This window comes from Bombina bombina, unplaced genomic scaffold (assembly GCF_027579735.1).
Source record: "Bombina bombina isolate aBomBom1 unplaced genomic scaffold, aBomBom1.pri scaffold_743, whole genome shotgun sequence".
Taxonomy (NCBI): domain Eukaryota; kingdom Metazoa; phylum Chordata; class Amphibia; order Anura; family Bombinatoridae; genus Bombina; species Bombina bombina.
In genome coordinates this window covers 77,501-102,346 of record NW_026512580.1, presented here as the reverse complement: position 1 = coordinate 102,346, position 24,846 = coordinate 77,501, and the positions used below count along the sequence as shown (strand labels likewise).

Here is a 24,846-nt window from a genome sequence, read left to right as displayed (position 1 = left end):
TGGAAAATCTTCCTTTCCCCATTTTATCTGTAAAAGATGCTCGCGGATTCTGTCTCGCAGTTTCCTAGAGGTTTGCCCTACATATTGTAGTCCGCATCCACATTCAATTAGATATATGATGCCTGAATCCTGGCATCTGATCATCTCTTTCATATTAAAAGACTCCTGTGTTATATTCGATTTGAATATATTACTCTTCTTGCCATGTTCGCAAGCCTTGCATGTCAGGCAAGGGAAGAAACCTTTAAGTGGTTTCCCATGTAGATCTTTCATTGTGGTTTTCCTAGTTACTTTGGGAACACTAGGAGCGATCATTGTTTTAATGTTTTTTGTTTTTCTGTAAATGAATGTTGGGGATTCCTTTAGATCTTTCCCAATTATATTGTCCTCTTTCAGAAAGTGCCAGTGCTTCTTTATTATCTTTTCGATTAGAAACCTATTTTCGCTGTATTCAGAGATGAAAGGTACCTGTATGGTAATGTCCCTTTCTGGAATCTTGTCCTTATTTTTGTATTTCAGCATAGACCCTCTATCCATTTTCTCCACTTCTTCAATCGTTCTGTTTATGGTTTCCACATCGTATCCTCTGTCCACGAATCTTTCTTTTAGGATTTTTGACTGTTCTTTCCATTTTCCTCTGTCCGAACAATTCTTTCTGATCCTCATTAACTGTCCTTTCGGGATGTTTGATTTCCATCTGTGGTGGTGACAACTGGTCTGATGGATATAATTGCTACAGTCCACATCCTTAAAGTACGTAGAAGTAGACACTCTTCCTTCTTTTATCGTTATGTCTAAGTCCAGAAAGTGGATATTTTTCTTACTTATCTCGTACGTGAATTTCAAGTTCATGGTGTTATTATTCATCACATTAATAGTGTGTTGGAGGTCTTCCACAGAACCTCTCCATATAATGAGTATGTCATCTATGTATCTTTTGTATAGGACCAGGTCTGCGCCTGCTGGGCAGGAGTCCCAAAAGAGGTTCTCCCATTTCCCCATGTATAAGTTGGCGTAGCTAGGCGCAAACCTGGTCCCCATAGCTGTTCCGCATATCTGATTGTAGAACACTCCTCTGTCGTTGAAGTAATTATGACTGAGGATATAGGAGATACCCTCCACAACAAACTCCCTTTGTTCCTGACTCAATTCTCTGTCCTTGTTCATGAAGTACTCCACTGCTTCTAAACCCAAATCGTGTGGGATACTCGTATAAAGAGCAGTGACATCACAGGTAGCTAATATATATCGGTCATCCCATTCTAGACTATTGAGTAGGTTCAGGACTTCTGTGGAGTCCTTAAGATAGGAAGGTAGTTGTTGTACATGTTTCTGAAGTCTTCTATCGATGTATTCTGATAGGTTGCAGGTGATGGAGCCAATACCGAATATGATCGGCCTTCCGGGGGGGTTATCCAACCTTTTGTGTATTTTAGGAAGGTAATAGAATACAGGTATCCTTGGATGTTTCATAGATATATACCTGTATTCCTGATTGTTGATAATACCTTTCCTTTTTGCTGACAGAAGTATGGATTCCAGCTCTTCTTTATATCTTCTTGTGGGATCTAAGTTTAGGACCTCATAGGTCTCAGAATCTCCCAAAATCCTGTCTGATTCTTTGTTGTAATCTATTTTGTTTAGGATTACAATGCCCCCTCCCTTGTCAGCCGATTTTACTACAATGTCTTTGTTGTCTTCTAGACTCTTGATGGTATTTGTTTGTGTCTTAGTCATATTTTGGTGGAACTTCCTAATGTTGTTGTTGTTTAATCTCTTTATGTCATCACATACTACATTACATTTAGCCTTATCCCTGCTCTTCTGCCTCTATGGATTTTCTTTTTTGACTTGGAGTTGTGAACTCTTCTACATCTTGTGTTCTGTTTTTTCTCTTTGACTGTTTGTTTCTGTCTAAGAGTGCTGGAGGGCCTTCCCCTAAAAAATGTTGTTGATTATCATGATTTATGGTAGTGCCTGATGATTGAGTGTTCGAATTCCTCAGGGCTGGAGGAGCAGGGCTGTTTAACATATCCATATTTCTCAGATTCTCAAATCTATTAGTGTTTGGTGTGGGAGTGTCAACCCAAGTATTTCTAGATCTATTGTTGTGAGATTCTCTATGGTGATAACTCTGATTGTCTCCAAAGTGTACTTTTGGGTACAATTGTTTGTGTCTGTAACCATAGTTGTCTCTATTCTGGTAGGTGTCTCCTCTCTCATAGGATGGGAATCTAGTATGTGTTGGGTTGTGAAAATTGGTGGGTGATCTACCCCTAAACTCCCCACCTCTTGTTTGTACATGTTGGTATGTCCCCCTGTAGTCTCCTTGTCTGAAGTGATTATCATATCCCTGATATGGGGTCCTATGATAATGTTGGTAACTTCTAAACTGGGGTGGTCTAAAATGTGGTTGTTGTATCTGACCCCAATCTTCCATTTCTCTAGGTCTAGGATAATCTCTGTAGTTCCTATGATTGTAATTTCTATTATTGTAGCTCCTAGAGTGGTAGAGACCTCTGTGGTGTTGGTCTTTGGGGTTTTGATGGTTTCTTTCATAGAATGTGTTATTATTCTGATTATAGGGAATAGGTTGATGATTACTATTGTCATTTTGTCCCCATTGGTTGTGTGGGTTTCTGTTCCTTTCTCTATTCCTATTTCCCCTTGGGGCGACTTCGGCGACTTCGGTCATTTCTTCTTCTGTGTGTGTTGGATTAGTCTCTATATGTGGTTCAGTCCCTAAAGTCTTATCGGACTTATTTTGAGTGGCTAGGTTTAAGTCTCTATGGATTTTCTTAGTCTTTTTAGAGATGATATCATCTTTAATCTTTTTTTATCTTAGAACATAATTGTTCCTGCTTTGTTTTAAATACACTCAGGTCTCTGATATGCTCCATCTTATTTTCTTCCTCCTTTATATTTTTATCTAGGGCTATCAAAAGATATCCTCGATAGTCTATAATTATCTGCATCAATTTTTGTGAGATTTCTTTGATGGCTGTCTCCCATCTGTTGGCAAACTCCTGACTCTCAATATTAAATGAACAGTTCTTCTGTATCATTAAACCCTTTGGAATGATATTCAGTTCCAAACATTTCTTTAAAAAAGAGATCTCAGCAGTATATTTAGTTTCAGATACTAAGAGTTTCTCTAGGTTCTTCATTTTTTCACAAATTATTTTAAATATTTTTTGATTTTTATACCAACTTTGGACACATTATCATTTTTTTGGACACTATTGTTTGGATATTAACTTTGAACATTTACTTTGGACATATTGGTATGGGACTTGTATGTTACATAGGACATAACTTCTTGGACATTGTATGGGACAATCCATTAGATTGTTGAACCTATTTTTAACTGTATTTTTAACTGTAAGTTTATGTTAATAAAATGTCTGTTTAATACATTTTAATATTGCATCCTATATATGTCTTCCGCCTTGTTTTTGTTTTCAAACGTATATAGAAATGACTTTTGTACATTGCCCTGTGACTTTGACCTCAATAAAAATTATTTAAAAAATGTTTTAAAAAAATTACTGTTACAAAAAAAAATAAACGCTAAGTTACAAAAAATAAAAAACACTGTTATAAAAAAACACAGTATCAAAAATAAAAAATAATTACACCTAATCTAATCGCCCTATCAAAATAAAAAAGCCCCCCCAAAATAAAAAAAACCCTAGCCTACAATAAACTACCAATGGCCCTTAAAAGGGCCTTTTTCGGGGCTTTGCCCCAAAGAAATCAGCTCTTTTACCTATAAAGAAAAATACAAACATCCCCAACAGTAAAACCCACCACCCACACAACCAACTCCCCCAATAAACACCCTATCTAAAAAACCTGAGCTTCCCATTGCCCTGAAAAGGGCATTTGTATGTGCATTGCCATTAAAAGGGCAGTTAGCTCTTTTATATGCCCAGAACCTACTCTAAAAATAAAACCCACCCAAAAAACCCTTAAATAAACCTAACACTAACCCCGACGATCCACTTACAGTTCTTGAAGTTCCGCTTTAAGGATCCATCCAGCTGGCAAGAAGTCTTCATCTGCGCGGCAAGAAGTCTTCATCCAGACGGCCTCTTCCATCTTCATCCAGCCGGCGAATTCTTCATCCATGTGGAATCTTCTATCTTCATCCATCTGGAGTGGAGCGGGTCCATCCTGAAGACATCCGATGAGGAGCTCCTCTTCAATACGGTCTCCGCCGTAAATTGGAGCTCAAATCCTATTTGCTGATTGGAACAGCCAATTGGATTTTAGTGGCTCTAATCCTATTGGCTGATTGGAACCTTTCAGCCAATAGGAATGCAAGGGACACCATCTTGGATGATGTCACTTGCATTCAAGATCCAGTTTACGGCGGAGACCGTATTGAAGAGGAGCTCCTCGATGGATGTCTTCAGGATGGACCCGCTCCGCGCCGGATGTCTTCAGGATGGACCCGCTTCGCTCTGGATGGATGAAGGTAGAAGAGGCCGCATGGATGAATACTTCGCCGGCTGGATGAAGATGGAAGAGGCCGCCCGGATGAATACTTCTTGCTGCCCGGATGAAGGCTTCTTGCTGGCTGGATGGATCTTTCAAACGGAACTTCAAGAACTGTAAGTGGATCGTCAGGTGTTAGTGTTAGGTTTATTTAAGGTTTTTTTTGGGTCGGTTTTAGCTTTAGAGTAGGGTCTGAGCATGTAAAAGAGCTAACTGCCCTTTTAAGGGCAATGAGAACCTTAGGTTTTATAGATAGGGTTTTTATTTGGGGGGTTGGTTGTGTGGGTGGTGGGTTAAACTACCAATGGCCCTTTTAAGGGCCATTGGTAGTTTATTGTAGGCTAGGTTTTTTTTTAATTTGGGGGGAGCTTTTTTATTTTTATAGGGTGATTAGAATAGGTGTATATTACTTAGTGTTTTTTATTTTTTGTAACTTAGCATTTATTTTTTTGTAACTTAGTAATTTTTTATTGTAGATTTAAATAATTTGAGTAGGGTTAGTTTTTTTTTAATATGTAATATAGTTAATTTAATTGGTAGTTTAATGTAATTTTAGTATAATAGTTAGGGTAGGTTAATTAATAGTTTAATGTTGTTTAATTTAATTCTAAAGGTAAGTTTTAATTTATTATAAGATAGGGATGTTGTAATTTTAATGTAAAGTTAGCGGGTTGTTAGGTTTAGGGGTTAATAGCTTAATTTAGTTTATGGCGATGTGGGGGCTGGTGGTTTGGGGTTAATAGGTTTAGTTAATGGTAGTGATGTGGGAGGCCAGGGGTTTAGGGGTTAATACTTTTATTTAGTTGCGGCGGGGTCTGGGAGCGGTGGTATAGAGGTTAATAACTTAATTAAAGTTGCGGCGGGGTCCGGGAGCTGCGGAATAGGGGTTAATACTTTTATTTAGTTGCGGCGGGGTCCGGAAGCGACGGAATATGGGTTGATACTTTTATATAGTTGCAGCGGGGTCCGGGAGCGGAGGAATAGGGGTTAATACTTTTATTTAGTTACGGCGGGGTCCGGGAGCAGTGGGATAGGGGTTAATAACTTAATTAAAGTTGCGGCAGGGTCCTTTAGCGGCAGAATAGGGGTTAATACTTTTATTTAGTTGCGGTGGGGTCCGGGAGCAGCGGGATAGGGGTTAATACTTGTATTTAGTTGCAGCAATGTCAGGGCGGCGGATTAGGGGTGTTTAGACTGTGGGTTTATGTTAGGGTGTTAGGTGTAAACGTAATTTGTTTTCTACCATAGAAATCAATGGGATATCTGGCAGCATCGAACATAAGCTTTTGCTGCTTTCAGACTCTCATTGATTCCTATGGCATCCGCGACCTCCAGGGTGGCGGATTGAAAACCAGGTACGTTGGGCCGGAACAGCTGCGAGCGAACCTGTTAAAAATTTGTTAACTTGCAAAAGATGTCAGATAGAGCCAAATTTGTATTCGGAACATCTGTAATGACGTAAGCATCGATCTGTGTCAGATTGAGACCGGTTGATCGTATGTTACATCACAAATTTTAACTTTTGCCGGTCTTTAGGCTTTAATAACTAGGTCGAATCAGGCTTGCCACAATTACGCTGTGGAATTTTAGCGTATTTCAGGTTGACGGCTTGATAGATATCCCCCATACAGTCATATAAGGAATTGTGTGGGGGGAGTTAGAGCTGTACAATTCAGAATCTTAAAAGAAATGGTTAATGACGAGGCACTGCAGTATAAATTTGCAGGTAAAGTAATTAAAGTACATAATATTATATTTTGTGTCTATCCCAACCTGTTTTATGTCCCATTAACATTTATTACTATGCACTTGTAATGTTAGATTGTGCACTATTCTCTATACAAGGTCACACAAAGGATAACGCACCCTGTCCTATCGATTGCACTCCACGTGTAATTTAGCTCTGTGCTTTTTAACTGCAACCAAGGGGTTGGTAAACCTTGGAAGAAGTCCTCTTGGTGAATTCAGCACACTAACTGCTAGATCAGGGCACATGTTAATGTACATATGTTGGCTGATTTTTCACAGGAAAGTAGAAAAGTTAGGTGTTTTCAAGGGGTGTACTACTAGATTACCATTTTGCTACAGAACAGTACACATTCTAAAGACATAATTACTTTTTTAAAACATTTATGCAATTCAGTACTTATAGTGAATGTAAATTTTGATGATAAAGTTCCCGTTTTTTAAAAATTTGATTAAAAACAGGGGCACTTTAATTAATCAAAATTTACATTTCACTCGTATTGTGAAAATACTTACCTTTTAATCTTGACAGCCGCTGTAGCTTCCTCCGGTCGTCGCAAGCCTCTTCCTACGTCAGAAATGATGAATCGGTCATCCTCCAATCACGGATTCCCCTCCTGGGGGAATCGGTGTCTGATTCAACACCGTGATTGGAGGAAGCTGGATTCCTCATTTTAGACCCAGGAAGAGGCTTTGCGACAGGCCGAGGAAGCGATGCAGCAGCTGTCAATATTAAAAGGTAAGTATTTTCACAACACGAGTGAAATGTAAATTTTGATAAATTAAAGTGCCCCTGTTTTTAATCAAAGTTTTAAAAGCCGGGCACTTTATCATTCAAGTGTACATTCACTTTAACTACTGATACACTCTGTGCACATATAAAAAGCACAATAAAAGTAAGCCTTAGGATGTCTCTACAGAGGCTGGGAGGAGCAGAAAATTCTCATTCTTTTGTGACAGTCAGTGCTGTTCTCTACCAAAGAGCCTCACAAACTATGACCTGAGGGCTATATCTGCCCCCGGCCCCCCAAGGGTTTTTGTGTCTCTCAGCTCCATCAGCATAGAACAGACCTCCGCACAATTCTTTAAGTTATTTGTACCAAATGATGTATATACAGTTAAAGTACACTTATTAAAGGGACACTAAATCCAACATTCAGTTACAACTAAACTTTTATGATTCAGATAGAGCAGGCAGTTTTAAGAGACTTTCCCATTTATTCACATGATCAGATGTGGCACAGTCTTTTTATAGCACACTTTCTGAGGTTCCAGCTACTACTGAGCACGTGCAAGAGTGCAGTGTATACATATATATGCTTTAACCATTCACTGGTGGAAGTCATTTATTTTATTATCTATACACGTGTCTGGTTACTGCGCACTGAGATATTTATTTGTATTGTTTTTATTATTACTACTCAGTAACTACCATTGGTGCAGCAGGTGCAGTGGAACCAGGGCTCAAGAGCTTGGGGAGGACTATAACAGTCACATGTGCAGAATGTGTACAATCCTAATGCCTTTTATTAATGTCTGTCTGTCTATCTATCATCTATCTATCTATCTATCTATCATCTATCTTTCATCTGTCTCTCTATCTATCTGTATGTCTGTATGTATGTATGTCTCTAAATCTATAATCTATCTATCTATCTATCTATCTATCTATCTATCTATCCGTCTGTCTATCTATCTATCTATCTATCTATCTATCTATCTATCTATCTATCTATCTATCTATCTATCTATCATCTATTAGTCTGTCTATCATCTATTTATCTATGTCTGTCTGTCTGTATATCTATCTATCTATCTATCTATCTATCTATCTATCTATCTATCTATCTATCTATCTATCTGTCTGTCTGTCTATCTATCAATCATCTATTTGTCTGCCTGTCTATCTATCTATCTATCTATCTATCTATCTATCTATCTGTCTATCTGTCTGTCTGTATATCTATTTGTCTATCTGTCATCTGTCTATCTATCTATCTATCTATCTATCTATCTATCTATCTATCTATCTATCTGTCATCTGTCTATCTATCTGTCATCTATCTATCTACTAAAAATCCTTATAGAAAGCTACATGTATATTGTTACTACTGGTTACTACTGAGTTACCTTTGGTGGGACAGAGCCCTCTTTGTTTGGCAGGTTTTACTACTAATAATAACAATTTAGAAAATTTAATAAAATTTACAATAATATAATAGACATTTTAATAATACAAATGACTATCATAACCATAATAAAAATGATATAATGCACTATTTGCTCAGCACTTTGCTAAAAATGGATGAGGAACTCACGTCTTAGCATATACATGGCTGGAGTTGTGTAAAACACGTGGTCACTAGACTCCGGAGGAAGGCATAGTACTTACTGTAAAGTTGGTGGAGGAGCGATAATGGTCTGGGGCTGTCTTTCAGGGTTTGGGCTAGGCCCTTAGTTTAAGTGAATAGTTATCTTAAAGTGGCAGTCAAGTCAAAATTAAACGTTCATGATTCAGATAGGGAATGCAATTTTAAACAACTTTCCAATTTATTTCTATCATCAAATTTACTTTGTTCTCTTTGTATTCTTTGTTGAAAGCTAAGCCTAGTTAGGCTCATAGGTTAATTTCTAAGCCCTTGAAGGCCGCCTCTTATCTCAGTGCATTTTGACAGTTTTTCACAGCTAGATAGCGCTAGTTAGTGTGTGCCACTAGATAACATTGTGCTCACACCTGTGGAGTTATTTATGAGTCAGTAATGCTTGGCTAAAATGCAAGCCTGTCAAAAGAACTGAATTAAGGGGGCACTCTGCAGAGGCTTAGATGCAAGGCAATCACAGAGGTAAAAAGTATATTAATATAACTGTGTTGGTTATGCAAAACTGGGGAATGGGTAATAAAGGGATTATCTATCTTTTTCAACAATAACAATTCTGAAGCAGACTGTCCCTTTATTGCTACAGGATACAAAAACAGTTTAAACAATTGGGTGCTTTCAACTTTGTGGCAAACGTTTGAGGAAGTCACTTTTCTGTTCCAGCACAACTGTGCTCCGGTGCACAAAGTAAGGTCCATGAAGAAATGATTCAGCGAGTTTGGTCTGCACAGAGCCCTGACCTCAACCCTATGAGTTGAGATGTCGATTGTGAGCCAGTCCTTCTTGTACAACATCACTGCCTGGCCTCACAATTGCTCGTTTTGCTGAATAGGCCAAATTCACACAGACACACTCCAAAATGGTTTTTATAGCAGAAATATTAATGCCCCTGGTTTTGGAATGGGATGTGCAACAAGTTCCTATTATTATACTTTTGACCATGTAGTCTATATGTTCTAAGCATGCAACATGCAAAGGGACAAAAAGGGGTAGTTATCAAGCCGTCTACTTTACCTGCCTTCGCCGGTCCAATACGCCGCCTAAGCTCGCCTCACATCGCCTCACATCGCCGCCGCGGACCTGAATAAGTTCGCCTAAGTTATCAAAAAAGCTGTCAAAAAGCCGTGCACCAAGTACGGGGTGAGGAGCAGCGGATTGTGATAGTTATCACTCATCCGATCTTGCTGCTCTTCGGCTTTTTCACAGCTTTATTGATACCCCTGTCACTAAGCACTCGCACTAACTACACTGTTCTACCCCCTATACCGGCGCCCCCGGAGCCCCCCGCAACTAAATAAAGTTACTAACCCCTAAACCGCCGCTCCTACACCCCGCGGCAACTCTTATAAATGTATTAACCCCTGTTACGGTACCAACAGGATACCAAGGGTTAATACCAGGGAACAACGTCCTGCATAGGGAATCAGCAATTCACAAACCAGCCAGTTTTCAGGTTTAAACAGAATATCTTTATTAAAGGCTGAATGCCTAGTATTTATACAGGTTTTGACCCCAGATGGGGGGGTTGAATATAACCCTGGCTTCAGGTTACAGAGGGCATTGGTTAAACAGTAAAGCAAATATATGAACAATGCATCAAACCTCTAAGAATTGTCTATTCACAGGTAAAGCAGATTAACATATTAAGTACTCAGACAATCTGATGTTGGGCAGTCTAGTTAACATAATCACACAAGGACACAATCAGTTTACCTAGACAGACTCCTGAGACACAATCAGATCTTAAACATACATAGAATACATCTTATTACAGAATATAGGAACAGTTCTTATTAGCTATAAAGTCTTTTATGCCCACTTGGCTTATAGAGTCACAATTGCTCCCACAAGGGGCACTCACACCCTGTACCCATCCTGTATTTATGGATACAGGGTGACATAGACATAAGACAGAGTTATGAAAGTACATGGGGTGTCCAGCATATAAAATTCCATATTTCCATGCAGTCTCTGGGTATCCTTAAGCCCATGTACCTCCAGCCCAAAGAATGTTCCATAACAGGCCCTCCAATGTACAGTGGCGAGATTGGTTTTGTCACATCTCTCCCCTTTTCCAAACAGACTAACAGGGTATCTGACCTCCTGCCGGTCAGTGCCCTGGTTAGTCCAGCAACCCACCCATAAAACACAATTAGTAGTACAGCCCACCCACAATAAATGGTTACTACACCTGAGTACGGGGAAAACTTGTCCATGTCCAGGTGCCTCACCACAGCTGTGTGGGGGACTGGTACGCTGAATTGGTGGGTTGCGAGGTGGGCAGAGACCAGCTGTACTCTGCCCGGGTGCCAGCACTACCATGGAAGTAGCCTGGTGGGAGCCTGGTTGCTGGAGGGGGAGACCGACTGTCTCCCCTTTGGATACATAGCTGTGCTGCTGGAGGGGGAGACCAATCGTCTCCCCTTTGGCTAAACAGCCGTGTTGCTGGGGGACAGGACCAACTGTCCCTACCCCTTGTAACGCAGCCTGCCGCTGGGGAATGGAGTCTGGGCTCCCAATTCCCTGTATATTCCTCTGCTGCTGGGGGACAGGACCATCAAACTCCTCTCCCTCTGGTTTGTCATGCTCGGCTGTCCAGGGTATATACTGTGCCATATACCACCAGAGCGCCTGGTAGGCATGTCAGTTTGCTGGGACAATCCATCTGTATTCCCGTTATGAGAGAGAATTCCTGTCCATACAAACAAGGGTTCAAATTCCTCAGTGCCCAGACCAGGGCCAAACAGTCCTTCAAAATCCCATCAGCTTCTTTACGAGTTTTCTGTACCTGCTCTTTATAGGTATCCACAATCCCTTCATACTGACATAGGGTGCCCATGAGTTGCTGCACCTCACTATGAGCCAGCGTCAGCTTCTCCTCAAGTGTCGCTAAGTTTGTCTTTAAGGTTTCATGTCCCACTCTCAAGCTGGTGTTTTCTGCAGTCTGTCGGTGCAGCTTGTCTAGCAGAGATTCACGTTCTAAACGTGCTTTTTCCTCTGCGCTCCTCTTCTCCTTCATCAGCGCATTGTAACGGGACCTCCACATATCAATAGCGGATAGAGATTTACTGAGCTCAGCGTCCTGGGACTTAGCAGCAGGTGGGTAAGTCTCTGCTGCACGGATCTGGGCACGGGTAGTCACAGAGTTAACATCAGCGGGACCCATAGGAGCGTAGGCAGAAACAAGGGGGGCCAAGTCATTTCCAAGAAGAACATCAGCAGGTAAGTCCTTCTTGACCCCCACATTCACAGGTCTAGCGCCCACTCCCCAATCCCAATGTACCCTGGCAACAGGTAGGCTGAACACATCGCCCCCTGCTACCCTCACAGCCACAGTGTCTCCAGTGTACTGTTTCTCAGACACCAAGTTCTTTTGAAGCAAGGTCATGGTAGCACCAGTATCCCGTAGACCACTGACCTTCTTCCCATTCACTTTAACCAGTTGCCGGTTATTCCGGTGGGCAGCTTGCACAAGGTCTGCCTCATGTAGGATGCTCCAGCATTCTTGCGCCTCTACGTAGCGGGCCGCAGGCTGAGGATTACGTGGGATTCCGCCGGCGGGTCTTCTCCAGGACTGCGCTTGGTTCGCTGCGTTTAGGGGACACTCTGGTCTTTTGTGCCCTAGTTGCTTACATCCAAAGCATCGAATCGGTTGTGAGTAGCCCCGCAAATTGAACAGGGCTCTCTGAGGGTAGTTCGTGGCCGGAGGCCGTGTGGTATAGCGGTGCGCCGGGGTTTGGTAACTGGCAGCTGCTGGGGTGACTGGGGGTCTGTACTCCACTCTAGCAGGGGGCTTAGTGGTAGCAGTGTCCAGTTTGCGGGCATCCGTATACTCATCTGCCAAGCGAGCCGCTTCCTGCAGGGTGGAGGGTTTACGGTCCCGAACCCACTCTCGAACTCCTGCGGGTAACTTGTCGAAGCAATGTTCCAACAGGAATAGCTGCAGCACCTCTTCCCCAGATATGGCTTGGCACCCCGCTATCCAGTGAGCTGCTGTGCGGTGCACCTTACATGCCCACTCAAGGTAGGAATCTCCAGCTAATTTAACAGTGTCTCTGAACCGCCTCCGGTATGCCTCCGGTGTAACCACATACCTGGAGAGCAGAGCCTCTTTTACAGTATTATAATCCCTGACTTCCTCATCTGGAATGGCCCGAAAAGCCTCTCTGGCCCGGCCGGATAATTTTCCAGATAATATCGTGACCCAGTCCTCTGCGGGTACCTTGTGTAGTGCACATTGCCTCTCAAAATCCGCAAGGTACCCATCAATCTCTCCTTCTGTTTCCAGGAAGTTTTTAAAAGCTGCAAAATTTACTTTTCTCTTTTCCATCTTAGTTAGTATTGTAATAATCCCCCTCTTCCTGAGGTTACTGGCTTGTGTAGTTGCTCTTCTGGGCGATAAGGTTCATTCCGTCGCTTGCCACCAATTGTTACGGTACCAACAGGATACCAAGGGTTAATACCAGGGAACAACGTCCTGCATAGGGAATCAGCAATTCACAAACCAGCCAGTTTTCAGGTTTAAACAGAATATCTTTATTAAAGGCTGAATGCCTAGTATTTATACAGGTTTTGACCCCAGATGGGGGGGTTGAATATAACCCTGGCTTCAGGTTACAGAGGGCATTGGTTAAACAGTAAAGCAAATATATGAACAATGCATCAAACCTCTAAGAATTGTCTATTCACAGGTAAAGCAGATTAACATATTAAGTACTCAGACAATCTGATGTTGGGCAGTCTAGTTAACATAATCACACAAGGACACAATCAGTTTACCTAGACAGACTCCTGAGACACAATCAGATCTTAAACATACATAGAATACATCTTATTACAGAATATAGGAACAGTTCTTATTAGCTATAAAGTCTTTTATGCCCACTTGGCTTATAGAGTCACAATTGCTCCCACAAGGGGCACTCACACCCTGTACCCATCCTGTATTTATGGATACAGGGTGACATAGACATAAGACAGAGTTATGAAAGTACATGGGGTGTCCAGCATATAAAATTCCATATTTCCATGCAGTCTCTGGGTATCCTTAAGCCCATGTACCTCCAGCCCAAAGAATGTTCCATAACAGGCCCTCCAATGTACAGTGGCGAGATTGGTTTTGTCACAACCCCTAAACCGCCGCTCCCGGACCCCGCCGCAACCTATATTAAACTTATTAACCCCTATCCTGCCCCCCCTACACCATCGCCACCTATAATAAAGTTATTAACCCCTATCCTGCCGATCCCGGACCCCGCCGCAACTCTTATAAATGTATTAACCCCTAAACCGCCGCTCCCGGACCCCGCCGCAACCTATATTAAACTTATTAACCCCTAATCTGCCCCCCCCACACCGTCGCCACCTATAATACATTTATTAACCCCTATCCTGCCCCCCTATACCGCCGCCACTGTAATAAAATTATTAACCCCTAAACCTAAGTCTAACAGTAACCCTAACACCCCCCTAACTTAAATATTATTTAAATACATCTAAATAAATTTAACTCGTATTAACTAAATGAATCCTATTTAAAACTAAATACTTACCTTTAAAATAAACCCTAATATAGCTACAATATAAATAATAATTATATTGTAGCTATCTTAGGATTTATTTTTATTTTACAGGCAACTTTCAATTTATTTTAACTAGGTACAATAGCTATTAAATAGTTATTAACTATTTAATAGCTACCTAGCTAAAATAAAGAGAAATTTACCTGTAAAATAAAAACTAACCTAAGTTACAATTACACCTAACACTACACTATACTTTAATAAATTATTCCTATTTAAAACTAAATACTTACCTGTAAAATAAACCCTAAGATAGCTACAATGCAATTAATAATTACATTGTAGCTATTTTAGGATTTATATTTATTCTACAGGTAACTTTGTATTTATTTTAGCTAGTTAGAATAGTTATTAAATAGTTATTAACTATTTAATAACTACCAAATAAAAGAAATACAAAATTACCTGTAAAATAAATCCTAACCTAAGTTACAATTAAACCTAACACTATACTATCATTAAATTAATTAAAGAAATTACCTACAAATAACTACAATTAAATACAATTAAATAAACTAACTAAAGTACAAAAAATAAAAAAAGCTAAGTTACAAAAAATAAAAAAAATAAGTTACAAACATTTCAAAAATATTACAACAAGTTTAAGCTACTTACATCTAATCTAAGCCCCCTAATAAAATAACAAAGCCCCCCAAAATAAAAAAATTCCCTACCCTATTCTAAATTAAAAAGTAAACAGCTCTTTTGCCTTACCAGCCCTTAAAAGGGCCTTTTGCGGGGCATGCCCCAAATAAAACAGCTCTTTTGCCTGTAAAAGAAAAATACAACCCCCCTCAACATTAAAACCCACCACCCACATACCCCTAATCTAACCCAAACCCCCCTTAAATAAACCTAACACTACCCCCTGAAGATCATCCTACCTTGAGTTGTGTTCAGCCAGCCGACCACCGATGGAACCGAAGAGGATATCCGGAGCGGCAGAAGTCATCATCCAAGGGGCGCTGAAGAAATCTTCCATCCGATGAAGTCATCATCCAGGCGGCGCTGAAGAGGTCTTCGATCCGATAGAAGTCTTCATCCAGGCGGCGTCTTCAATCTTCATCCATCCAGAGCGGAGCGGAGCCATGTTCTGACGAGCCTACGCGGATCCATCCTCTTCTTCCCGACGACTAACGACAAATGACGGTACCTTTAAGTGACGTCATCCAAGATGGCGTCACTCGAATTCCGATTGGCTGATAGGATTCTATCAGCCAATCGGAATTAAGGTAGAAAAATCTGATTGGCTGATAGAATCAGCCAATCAGATTCAAGTTCACTCCGATTGGCTGAACCAATCAGCCAATCGCATTGAACTTGAATCTGATTGGCTGATTCAATCAGCCAATCAGATTATTCTACCTTAATTCCGATTGGCTGATAGAATCCTATCAGCCAATCAGAATTCGAGTGACGCCATCTTGGATGACGTCACTTAAAGGTACCGTCATTCGTCGTTAGTCGTCGGAAGAAGAGGATGGATCCGCGTAGGCTCGTCGGAAGATGGCTCCGCTCCGCTCCGGATGGATGAAGATTGAAGACGCCGCCTGGATGAAGACTTCTATCGGATCGAAGACCTCTTCAGTGCCGCCTGGATGATGACTTCATCGGATGGAAAATTTCTTCAGCGCCCCTTGGATGATGACTTCTGCCGCTCCGGATATCCTCTTCGGTTCCATCGGTGGTCGGCTGGCTGAACACAACTCAAGGTAGGATGATCTTCAGGGGGGTAGTGTTAGGTTTATTTAAGGGTGGTTTGGGTTAGATTAGGGGTACGTGGGTGGTGGGTTTTAATGTTGGGGGGGTTGTATTTTTCTTTTACAGGCAAAAAAGCTGTTTTATTTGGGGCATGCCCCGCAAAAGGCCCTTTTAAGGGCTGGTAAGGCAAAAGAGCTGTTTACTTTTTAATTTAGAATAGGGTAGGGAATTTTTTTATTTTAGGGGCATTGTTATTTTATTCGGGGCTTAGATTAGGTGTAAGTAGCTTAAAATTGTTGTAATATTTGTTAAATGTTTGTAACTTATTTTTTTTATTTTTATGTAACTTAGCTTTTTATTTTTTTTGTACTTTAGTTAGTTTATTTAATTGTATTTAATTGTAGTTATTTGTGGGTAATTAATTTAGTTAATTTAATGATAGTGTAGTGTTAGGTTTAATTGTAACTTAGGTTAGGATTTATTTTACAGGTAATTTTGTATTTCTTTTAGCTAGGTAGTTATTAAATAGTTAATAACTATTTAATAACTATAGTACCTAGCTAAAATAAATACAAAGTTACCTGTAAAATAAATATAAATCCTAAAATAGCTACAATGTAATTATTAATTACATTGTAGCTATCTTAGGGTTTATTTTACAGGTAAGTATTTAGTTTTAAATATGATTCATTTATTAAAGTATAGTGTAGTGTTAGGTGTAATTGTAACTTAGGTTAGGATTTATTTTACAGGTAAATTTCTCTTTATTTTAACTAGGTAGCTATTAAATAGTTAATAACTATTTAATAGCTATTGTACCTAGTTAAAATAAATTGAAAGTTGCCTGTAAAATAAAAATAAATCCTAAGATAGCTACAATATAATTATTATTTATATTGTAGCTATATTAGGGTTTATTTTAAAGGTAAGTATTTAGTTTTAAATAGGATTAACTTAGTTAATAAGAGAAATATTATTTAGATTTATTTAATTAATATTTAAGTTAGGGGGTATTAGGGTTAGTGTTAGACTTAGGTTTAGGGGTTAATAATTTTATTACAGTGGCGGCGGTGTAGGGGGGGCAGGATAGGGGTTAATAAATGTATTATAGGTGGCAACGGTGTAGGGGGGGCATATTAGGGGTTAATAAGTTTAATATAGGTTGCGGAGGGGTCCGGGAGCGGCGGTTTAGGGGTTAATAAGTTTATTATAGTTGCGGCGGGGTCCGGGAGCGGCGGTTTAGGGGTTACTAGGTAATGTAGGTGGCGGTGGGCTCCGGGTGGGGCGGTTTAGGGGTTAATAACTTTATTACAGTTGCGGTGGGCTCCGGGAGCGGCGGTTTAGGGGGTAATAACTTTATTTAGTTGCGGCGGTGTAGGGGGGCAGATTAGGGGTGTTTAGACTCGGGGTACATGTTAGGGTGTTAGGTGTAGACAGCTCCCATAGGAATCAATGGGATGTCTGGCAGCAGCGAACATGAGCTTTCTCTATGGTCAGACTCCCATTGATTCCTATGGGATCCGCCGCCTCCAGGGCGGCGGTTTGAAAACCAGGTACGCTGGGCTGGAAAAGTGCCGAGCGTACCTGCTAGTTTTTTGATAACTAGCAAAAGTAGTCAGATTGTGCCGCACTTGTGTGCGGAACATCTGGAGTGAGGTAAGAATCGATCTGTGTCGGACTGAGTCCGGCAAATCGAAGCTTACGTCACAAAATTCTACTTTTGCCGGGCAGCAGGGCTTGATAACTAAGGCGAATCAGCCTTGCCTCAAATACGCTGCGGAATTCCAGCGTATTTGAGGTAGACACGTTGATAACTACCCCTCAAAGTGTGAAAATAAAATGATCTAAAGTGATAGATAAGTTTATTATTGCACTTTTGCTTAGAGCTATGTGTTTAACACCAGAAAAGGGGGTTATACATATACTTCAAGTCAGCTTAAGAGCAGCAAACCACTATTGGGAGCTAGCTGAGCACATCTGGTGAGCAAATGACAAGAGACATATGTGTGTAGCCACCAAATTCCAGCTAGCTCCCAGTATCCCAAGTAAATTTGATAACAGAAATTGAAAAGTCTCTAAAAAAAAGCATGCTTTATCTGCATGATCTATCTGAACCATGAAAGTTTAATTTTGTTCCTTTAGTAATATATTTTTAATGGTTTCTATGCAATCACAACACCTGTTATATATATTACATAAAATGGGGAATCATATTTTATAATTGTACAAAATACACTGATTATAATACAAATAAGAAAGGATATAAACAAGAAATCACATAAGAAAAAGTGTTTATTTTACATATTATAAAATACATTTATTGTTAGGTAGACAGCAATGAGAACTGCTTTAAACCAACCCTCCTCTATACATAAAATAGGGACCCTCTGACACACGGTTACAACGTTGGTGCTTTTAAATACAAGATCCCACCAACTACAACCTCCCGCTTCACCGTTTGTATATATACACACATACAGATTCATATAGAGGAAACATATAAAGGTATAGGATGACAGAGGGCCTTGCTTACCACCATTTGTGATTTTAACACAGTATAGAGGTTTACAGAACCTGTATTGTGTCTATCAATCAGACCTATTTTAATGTTCCTTTAATTGTATATCCAGCCCTGAGCACAAAGCTTTAAAGCCCATCAGTGGTCAGCACGCACAGTGTCTGACGTATCAAATGGACTCAATGTTCTGTCGATCTGACGTCATTCTAAGTTTCAATGTGATTCTGTCCTTGCACTGCAGAGAATAAACCTTTTGATGTAGATACGAAATACTTCATCTCTTAATCCATAAATTAAAGGGCTTAAAAATCTTGGCAGACACATGAAGAAAAAGAAATTGATTATGGGTAAGATGATAAGATACGCTCCGAAATATAGCTCTGTAAGTGTGTAGCTGAAAGCAAACATGCATAGCAAAAGCTGCCCGGCATGGAGCATGACGGTTTTTCCAGCTTTTGACGCGGTCGCTTTGCCAGAACCAATCTTGAAAGCGACCAGCATGATTTTGATATACGTGAATATAATTATTAGTCCCACTAGGGAAAACGTGAAGGTGTGAGTGAAGAATCTTATATTATTTTGCACCGCAGTGATTGTAAATGTTGCTCGACTACAAGAAACTGAGCGAGAGAGAAAGTTCATCTCGATTGAAGAACTCAGGGTCACAAAATCAGCAAAATTAGGAATCAGTCCTATAACCCATATCACAGATATTGCAATTAAAGCAGATTGTCTGGTGCAAAGCTCTCCATGTCGTAGAGGGAAGCATATGGCTATGTAACGCTCAAGCGCCATAACCGCCAGGTTGTATGGCGTAATCTTAAACGATGTAGAAGACACAGTGACTAATATGTAGCAGATTGGCACAGGGAGGGGTATGGAATACAACGCAATAAGTAACAGGAAGAGACCTATGATCAGATACAAAGTATCGTTAACGAGCATGTGGGCAAAAAGGATGTAGCGGCTGTTCTCTCGGACAGGGGTGGTGAAGTAAATACTCAATAAAACTGTGATGAAGTAAATGAAGAAGAACAAACAGAAGAGCATTAGAATGGTGATTGTCATTTGCACAGTCAGGGTGTACCTGCTGTTGGAGACACTTGAGGAATTCAGCATTGTTCTGTTCATGCGCCGTGTGGTGAAATGTAGCCTATAATAATACAAAATATATATGGTTAGTGTAAAGCAAAAACTGGAGGAAGCCACTTGTATGGGATCTATATTCTTAAAATATGGATTTATTTTCTTTCCATCCAAATGTATTAGGTTTATCCAGCAAATTTAAAGGGACAGTCTACACCAAAATTGCTATTGTTTAAAAAGCTAGACAACGCCTTTACTATTCCCATTCTCCAACTTTGCACAACCAACATTGTTATATTAATATACTTTATAACATTGAAACCTCTAAATGTCTCCCTGTTTCTAAGCTACTGCAGACAGCCTCTTATCACATGCTTTTTTATTAGCTTTTCACAATAGGAGACTGCCAGTTCATGTGGGCCGTATAGATAACATTGTGCTCACGTCTGTGGGTTGTGGCAGTCACTGCACTAATTGACTAAAGTACAAGTCAATTGATAATAAATAAATAGTCATGTGATGGGGCTGTCAGAAGAGGCTTAGATACAAGGTAATCATAGAGGTTAAAATTATAGTAATATAACTGTATTGGCTTTTCAAAACTGGGGAATGGGTAATAAAGGGATTATCTATCATTTTAAACAATAACATTTTTGAGTAGACTGTCCCTTTAACACATTTAATAAAAAAGAGTAGGCAAATAATCTCAAATAACCTGCACACGGTCCCAATCTTAAAGGTACATGAAACTTTAAATATACTCACTATTTATAATTTTTTCTTTTTATAATTTTTATTGTGGGTTAAAGGTGTACACACGCAAAAGTATATTCAGTACATAAATTTTACAGACATCAGTCTCAATGACAATAAGATAGTATATGCATAGGTAATTGCAAACATTATGGCGGACTTATAAAACACAATAATATATTCTGCAGTCTAAATAGTTACTTAAGTGTTTAGCTGATGATAATAAGTTCAAATCCTAATTTTATCTCCTCCTCAAAGCAGGTGAGGCCACTTTTGGACCTCCAGTGTAGTGTTAATATTGTAGTATGGGAGGATTATCTTATAATAGGTAGAAAATATGCATATGTTGGGAGCCAAACTGCCAACATAGAGAGAAGATTGAAAAGGAAAATGTGCTGGGGAATATTGTATATAACCAGATCCCTAGCTGAAAAGGTCTAGGGAGAGTATATAATATTTCCTAGGAGGGTTGACAGGGATATATCAGCGAAACAGATCCAACGTGGACATCTAGTCCCAGGGGCTATAAGAGAGGATACATTGGAGTCCAGATGAGCGCTATAAATATTGATCCGTATCTCTGAATAGAATCAGTATGCTACAAACTTAACAATACTGCAAATAAAAACATTTTTATGAACATTAAAACATTTACACTAAACATATCAAAAGATAAAAACTTGACTTTGTCTCTTAAATCAGAGATAGCTAGCGTAGTTATACATTACCCCGGTGTGTTATGATAATTAATAACTATGACATTCGTATGGTAAATAGTCTATATCTAGTAAGTGAGATCTACATTAAACACTATCTACCGAACTGGAAGCCAAAATACTAAGATCTCAGGTCATTTGCTGGAGAAGAACACATACAAACTGGTCCCTTTCAGGCAAGGTCTAGGGAAATTGTATGATAATACCTCTTAGGAGGTTTGTCAGGGACACATTTGTTAAGTAGGATCAGCTTAGAGCATTGATCATATAATTAGGGAAACCTTAAAAGGTAATACATAAGGGCCCCTGAGATTACTAAAAGATAACGAACCACATCTCTTAACTTATCTTTGTCTCTTACGTTGGAGATAGCAAGGTTAGTTGTTCATTACCGCAGTATGTTTTTGTTAGTTTATAACTGTGTCATACCCATTGTAAATAAAGTGCCCTCTTCTATAATAAAGTGCAATGTCTCATGTGATCAAGTCTTACTGGTGGACTAGTTCAGTTAGATTGAAGTATTGTAGACATGGGGGGATAGTTCGTTACTCATTAGGTAAATAGTCGCTAGGCGGGTATCCCCTAACTAGTAAGTAGGAAGTGCTAGGCAGAAGGGGCCAATATTACTCTCATACTAAAGGTAAACATCGTAGTGGGGAGCTATACACCATAGCCGTGAAGATATACTAATATCAATATAAGCTGCTCTACTAGGGATATACTGTAGGGAGATATAAATAAAGTTTGCTGGTAAACTTATCTAGTACAGAATCACTATTTATAATTCAAATCTATCTTCACACAATGCTGAACATTCGCACATTAATATCTACACTACTTGTAATTTAAATCTATCTTCACACAATACTGAACATTTACACATTAATATACACTCTACTTATAATTTAAATCTATTTTCACACAATACTGAACATTCACACATACATATACACACTACTTATAATTTAAATCTAGCTTCATACAATGCGGAACATTCACACATTAATATACACACTACTTGTAACTTAAATCTATCTTCCCACAATACTGAACATTCACACATAAATATACACTCTACTTAGAATTTAAATCTAGCTTCACACAATACTGAACATTCACCCATAAATATACACTCTACTTATAATTTAAATCTACCTTCATACAATGCTGAACATACACACATAAATATGTACACTACTTATAATTTAAATCTAGCTTCACACAATACTGAACATTCACACATTAATATACACACTATTTATAATTTAAATCTATCTTCACACAATACTGAACATTCATAAATAAATACACACTCTACTTATAATTTAAATCTAGCTTCATACAATGCGGAACATTCACACATTAGTATACACACTACTTGTAACTTAAATCTATCTTCCCACATACTGAACATTCACACATAAATATACACTCTACTTATAATTTAAATCTAGCTTCACACAATACTGAACATTCACAAATAAATATACACTCTACTTATAATTTAAATCTAGCTTCACACAATACTGAACATTCACAAATAAATATACACTCTACTTATAATTTAAATCTAGCTTCACACAATACTGAACATTCACAAATAAATATACACACTACTTATAATTTAAATCTAGCTTCACACAATGCGGAACATTCACACATAAATATACAAACTACTTTTAATTTAAATCTAGCTTCATACAATGCTGAACATACACACATAAATATACACACTACTTATAATTTAAATCTAGCTTCATTCAATACTGGGCATACAGATCTTCATCTACATATTGTGAACCTTGTCTGCATGTTTGTACATACCTAAATTCTGAATTTTGGTAACATGGAATAAATCTGAAAAAAATATTTAAAATTAAATCTTTTGCAATTCTTAATTATGTAGGGCTAGATACAGAGTACAGAAATGTAAACATGAAACAAAGTTTAAAAGCAAATGCAAAGAGATTGATGCTGTGATAATGTAAGTTCTAAGCTTAAAGGGACATCAAACTCAAATTTTAAATGTCATGATTTATAAAGAGTATGCAATTTTAAACAGCTTTCCAATTTACTTCTATTATCTAATTTTTCTTCATCCTACTGATATCCTTTGTTGAAAAGCATATCTAAATAGGCTCAGTGACTGCTGATTGTTGGCTGCACAAAGATGCCTTCTGTGAATGGCTTACCTATGTGTATTGCTATTTCTTCAACGAAGGATATCTAAAAAGAAGCAAATTAAATAATAGAAGTAAATTGGAATGTTGTTTAAAATTGTATTCTCTATCTGAATCGTGAAAGAAAAATATTGTGTTTCATGTCCTTTTAAGTCTATTTATATATATATTTTTAAATTTAATAGAGTAAGGAAAGCACACTCTCACTTAAAAAGCATCTACCAGGGTGGGTGCAGGCACAAATTAATACAGTACAGATGAAGCTTGCACTCTCTGGATTTTCAAAAAGGTGCTTTATTTAGCAAAAAATGTGACGTTTCGGGGATCAATCACCCCTTCATCAGACCTGGTCTGATGAAGGGGTGATTGATCCCCGAAACGTCACATTTTTTGCTAAATAAAGCACCTTTTTGAAAATCCAGAGAGTGCAAGCTTCATCTGTACTGTATTTTTAAATGTAATACATATTTTTTTTGCATACTTTTTTAAAATCAATCATGCTATTATAGTTTGTATTTTTGTTAGTAAAAAGTTTACTGGAGTTTAACTGGGACTGAATTGTTTAAACAAAAAACACACTCATTAGGTTTAAAAAAGAAAAAAGAAAACTTCCCTTGCTGCCATATGATTCTGATACTGACAAAATAGTTAATCATTTCTCATCAATACAAATTACATTTAATGCTGTCCTAAACAATTAGCCACTGAAAAACAAATTGCAGTTAAAAGTACCCTAAAGAGACTTACTGTTAGTGTTCTTTATTACTGTCATATTGGTGCAGCGTTATTGTTTAGTCTGATAATATAGCATCACAGTGTATGGAATAAATATATACTTACAGTGCAGCAAACAATGACACTCCAGGATGCTTTATGTGTGATTCATATTGAGATTGCCAAATACCAAGGCAGCCTAAAGTATTTATCTTCTCTTGGCTCCCTACAGATTTCTACCTCATTAAACACATTTTTTTGCAGTCAGGTTGTTTAACTTGGACATATTTTTTCCTGTTAACAACATTATGAGATCTCCCAGATGATGGACTCTGTTTTTCCTTTTGGAGCATGGGGAATGTTCATAAGACGTTCTACATGATAGGTCTGATGTATCAAACTTAAAGGGACAGTCTACTTGTGCATTTTTATTGTTTAAAAAGATAGATAATCCCTTTATTTCCCATTCCTCAGTTTTGAATAACCAACACTGTTATATTAATACACTTTTTACCTCTGTGATTACCTTGTATCTAAGCCTCTGCAGACTGCCCCCTTATCTCAGATCTTTTGACAGACTTGCATTTCAGTCAATCAGTGCTGACTCATAAATAACTCCAAGGGAGTGAGCACAATGCTATCTATATGACACACATTAACTAGCACTGTCTAATTGTGAAAAACTGTCAAAATGCACTTCAACGGTTTAGAAATCAGTTTATAAGCATACCTAGGTTTAGCTTTCAACAAAGAATACGAAGAGAACAAAGCCAATTTAATGCTAAAAGCAAATTGGAAAGTTGTTTAAAATTGCATGCCCTATCTGAATTATGAAAGTTTAGTTTTGACTTGACCGTACCTTTAATGAGGTATAACTCAAAAGCTTGGTACTTCATATCTTCTATACCGTTGCCTACCTGTCTTGTTTCTTTGAATATTTCTATATTAAAGGGATTAAAGGATTGGCTAGAG

At 38.7% G+C, this 24,846-nt stretch overlaps 1 protein-coding gene across 1 annotated transcript in view; it reads right to left on the bottom strand.

The window, feature by feature from the left end:
• Positions 1-18,615: 18,615 nt before the first annotated feature.
• Positions 18,616-24,846, bottom strand: part of LOC128644404 (odorant receptor 131-2-like) — a 36,967-nt gene continuing 30,736 nt past the window's right edge. The window contains exon 2 of the mRNA XM_053697029.1: positions 18,616-19,578. Coding sequence (XP_053553004.1) covers positions 18,639-19,578 — 940 coding nt within the window. The 3' untranslated portion in view covers positions 18,616-18,638. The remainder of the gene's footprint in view (positions 19,579-24,846) is intronic.